At 33.4% G+C, this 2,954-nt stretch overlaps 1 protein-coding gene across 1 annotated transcript in view; it reads right to left on the bottom strand.

Moving 5' to 3' along the window:
• The window catches only part of psmd1 (proteasome 26S subunit, non-ATPase 1), a 52,121-nt gene that overhangs the window by 39,520 nt on the left and 9,647 nt on the right, over positions 1–2,954 (bottom strand). The window contains exons 12-14 of the mRNA XM_016528568.1: positions 887–1,060; positions 681–792; positions 278–474 (exon numbers count right to left, since the gene is read on the bottom strand). Of these exons, the coding sequence (XP_016384054.1) occupies positions 278–474; positions 681–792; positions 887–1,060 (483 nt within the window). The remainder of the gene's footprint in view (positions 1–277; positions 475–680; positions 793–886; positions 1,061–2,954) is intronic.

Raw genomic sequence — 2,954 nt, forward strand, 5'->3', positions numbered from 1 at the left:
GTTCAAAAGTTTGGGGTCAGTACATTTTTATTCTTTCTTTTTTTGAAAGAAATTAAAACTTTTATTCAGCAAGGATGTGTTAAATTGTTAAGAAGTGATAGATTTATATTGTTAGAAAAGATTTATATTTTGAATAAATGCTGTTCTTTTAAACTTTTTATTCATCGAATAATCCTATAAAAAGTATCGCAGTTTCCAAAAAAATATTTGGCTGTTGCCAACATTGATAATTCTAATAATAAATCAGCATATTTAAAAAAATTAACTCAGTGCTCACCTTATCTCTACATAGACTCTCAATTAGAGCATCGGCCTCTTCCATCCTTCCGTACATTACCATGGCGATGCCGACAGCCAGTCCACGCAGGATCTTTTCATGCTGGGTCTCTTGAGCGTAGCCCACCATGTCCTCAATGGCCTGGGCTGACTTTGAGCCCAACATCACCAGCCCTAGAGCAAGACCAGCCGCCTCTCCTGTGACAACACCAATCAACAAGATGACAGTGAGCTGAACCTAGAATTACAGACTGATTGTCATGATGATAAAGTGTTCTGGGTGGATGCCCAAAATTCGACCAATAGTAACAGTGATGCTTGCTTTCATGAAAACTACTGATAAAGATTAACTAAAGGTGCCAAAATCAGATGACAATAAATTACGTATAAGATGCTGAACATGCCTGTTACTGCATCATCTTGATAGAGGTTTGATTTGAGCAGATCGTAGACATCTTGGCGAGCAGTGCCCAGGGCAGCTAACCCGAGACCCAGAGCGCCACCATGACGAACAATCTGGACGAAAAAATAGAAAGAATATAAAGAATTATTCCTGCTTTTTGGAGTTGCAGTGCAGTGAAACTATATTTGAACGTGATTATGCACGTACATCATTACTGGCATTCTTTAGCTGGCTCAGAAGGTAGTCGATGATATCGCCTCCATGATTAGCATGGATCAGCCCAAGGGCATATAGCCCTCCTCCTTCCTGATAGGCTGATCCAGGTGAGGTGTCTTTGGGCAGGTAAGTCGCCATTAACTGTAGTGCCTCCTTTTCATGGCCCTGGACACAAATGCAAGTAAATTTAACAAATGAAAATAAAATAATAATGATATTAATTAAACTTTTTTTATGAAAAAAAAAACACATTTCAGTCACTTTCCACAAGCAATACAAAATATGAGCTTCCTGCTACGCTGGAATGTCCCATTTTTTTGTAATGGCAGAAAGTCGAGTCATAACAACAATAAACTGAACTGAATCAATTCAATACGCCAAAATTGTAACGTTTAATTTAAATGTCGATCTCTGGACAGGCAAAAAAAAAACAAACAAACATTATTTTATTAAAAAATAAATAAATAAATAAATAAAATTTATTACCGTATTGACCCGAATATAAGACGATGTTTTTTTCTTGGAAATACATCTGAAAAAACGCGGTCGTCTTATATTCAGGGTCTAGACTTTGACATGTCAATAATACACCCACAACAATAGGTGGCGCCAAATACGCATAAAACGAGTGTGCCATGAAATACGTAATGTAATGCGTGTTGGAAAGATCGCCAGTAAAAACAAAAGAAAAAGAAAACATTACAGCTGCATGAGTCGTGACTGTCAAGTTAGCCTGATGGAACCAAACTCACTTTGTGATTTTAAAACGTAAGACAGTACCCAGATCTGAAGACTACAGTAAGATTTAACTTCGACTGTTAATAAGATTTTGGTAGGCTACTATTAGATGGATAGCCTAAATGTCCTAATTCAGATGGGCTACCTGTTTTTTATTATTTTTTTTTTTTTATGGTATATCAAAAAGTGCATATTTTTTGTGACTGTCACGTTAGCCTGATGGGACCAAACTCCCTTTGTGATTTTAAAACGTAAGACAGTACCCAGATTTGAAGACTACAGTAAGATTTAACTTCTACTGTTAATAAGATATTGGTAGGCTACTATTAGATGGATAGCCTAAATGTCCTAATTCAGATGGGCTACCTGTTTTTTTTTTTTTAATGGTTTATCAAAAAGTGTATATTTTTTAAATGAGATTGTTGGTACATTTTACCAGTTTTTACCATATTTTCAAAACTAAAATTAAAATAGGAAAAATATGCAATATGAAAATAATTGAAGGCAAAATGTGTTTTACTGAGAAAAAACAAGATTTGGTTTTTAAAAAGACTTTTTCCAAAAGGTACATCTGGAAAAAGGGGGGTCGTCTTATAATCAGGGTCGTCTTATATTCGGGCCAATACGGTAATAATTACTAATGTTTAAATAGTTTTAATAGTTCTCACTACAAACATCTAAAACAAATATCTAAATACACAAAAAAAACATCTAAAACAAACTAACAAACAAAAACATCCTAAATCTAAAACTAAACAAATCACACAAACATTTGAAACAAACAAAAGCAAACAAACATACATCTAAAATATAACAAACTAGAGCAAACAAACATCTTAAATAAACAAATATCTTAAATTCAAAACAAAAGCAAGCAAACATGCAAAACAAACAAATACGAATGCAAACAAACACCTAAAACAAAAGCAAAAAAAAAAAACATTTAAAACTAAAGCAAACAAACATCCTAAAAGTGAACAAATGCAAGCAAACATCTAAGACAAACAAGTAAAACAAACAAAAATAAATGCAAGCAAGCATCTAAACTAGTGGTCGACCGATATGGGTTTTTTGACAGCCAATGCGGATATCTTGGAAAGCAGGGAGGCCGATGGCCGATATAAGATATAATTTTATTTATTTTAATTAATATTTAAGAAATTTGAAATCATTTGAAAATGGATTAAAAATAATTGTGTAAAATAAACATACTTATATTTCAGAAGACAAAGCATTTTTCACAAATAAATATATAAAAAAAATCTAATTGAAAAGGAAGTAAACACTGTAACCAACAGGGCACTCAGTATTCTGGGAAGTT

The sequence above is a fragment of the Sinocyclocheilus rhinocerous genome, unplaced genomic scaffold, assembly GCF_001515625.1.
Source record: "Sinocyclocheilus rhinocerous isolate Xijiao unplaced genomic scaffold, SAMN03320098_v1.1 scaffold5898, whole genome shotgun sequence".
Taxonomy (NCBI): Eukaryota; Metazoa; Chordata; class Actinopteri; order Cypriniformes; family Cyprinidae; genus Sinocyclocheilus; species Sinocyclocheilus rhinocerous.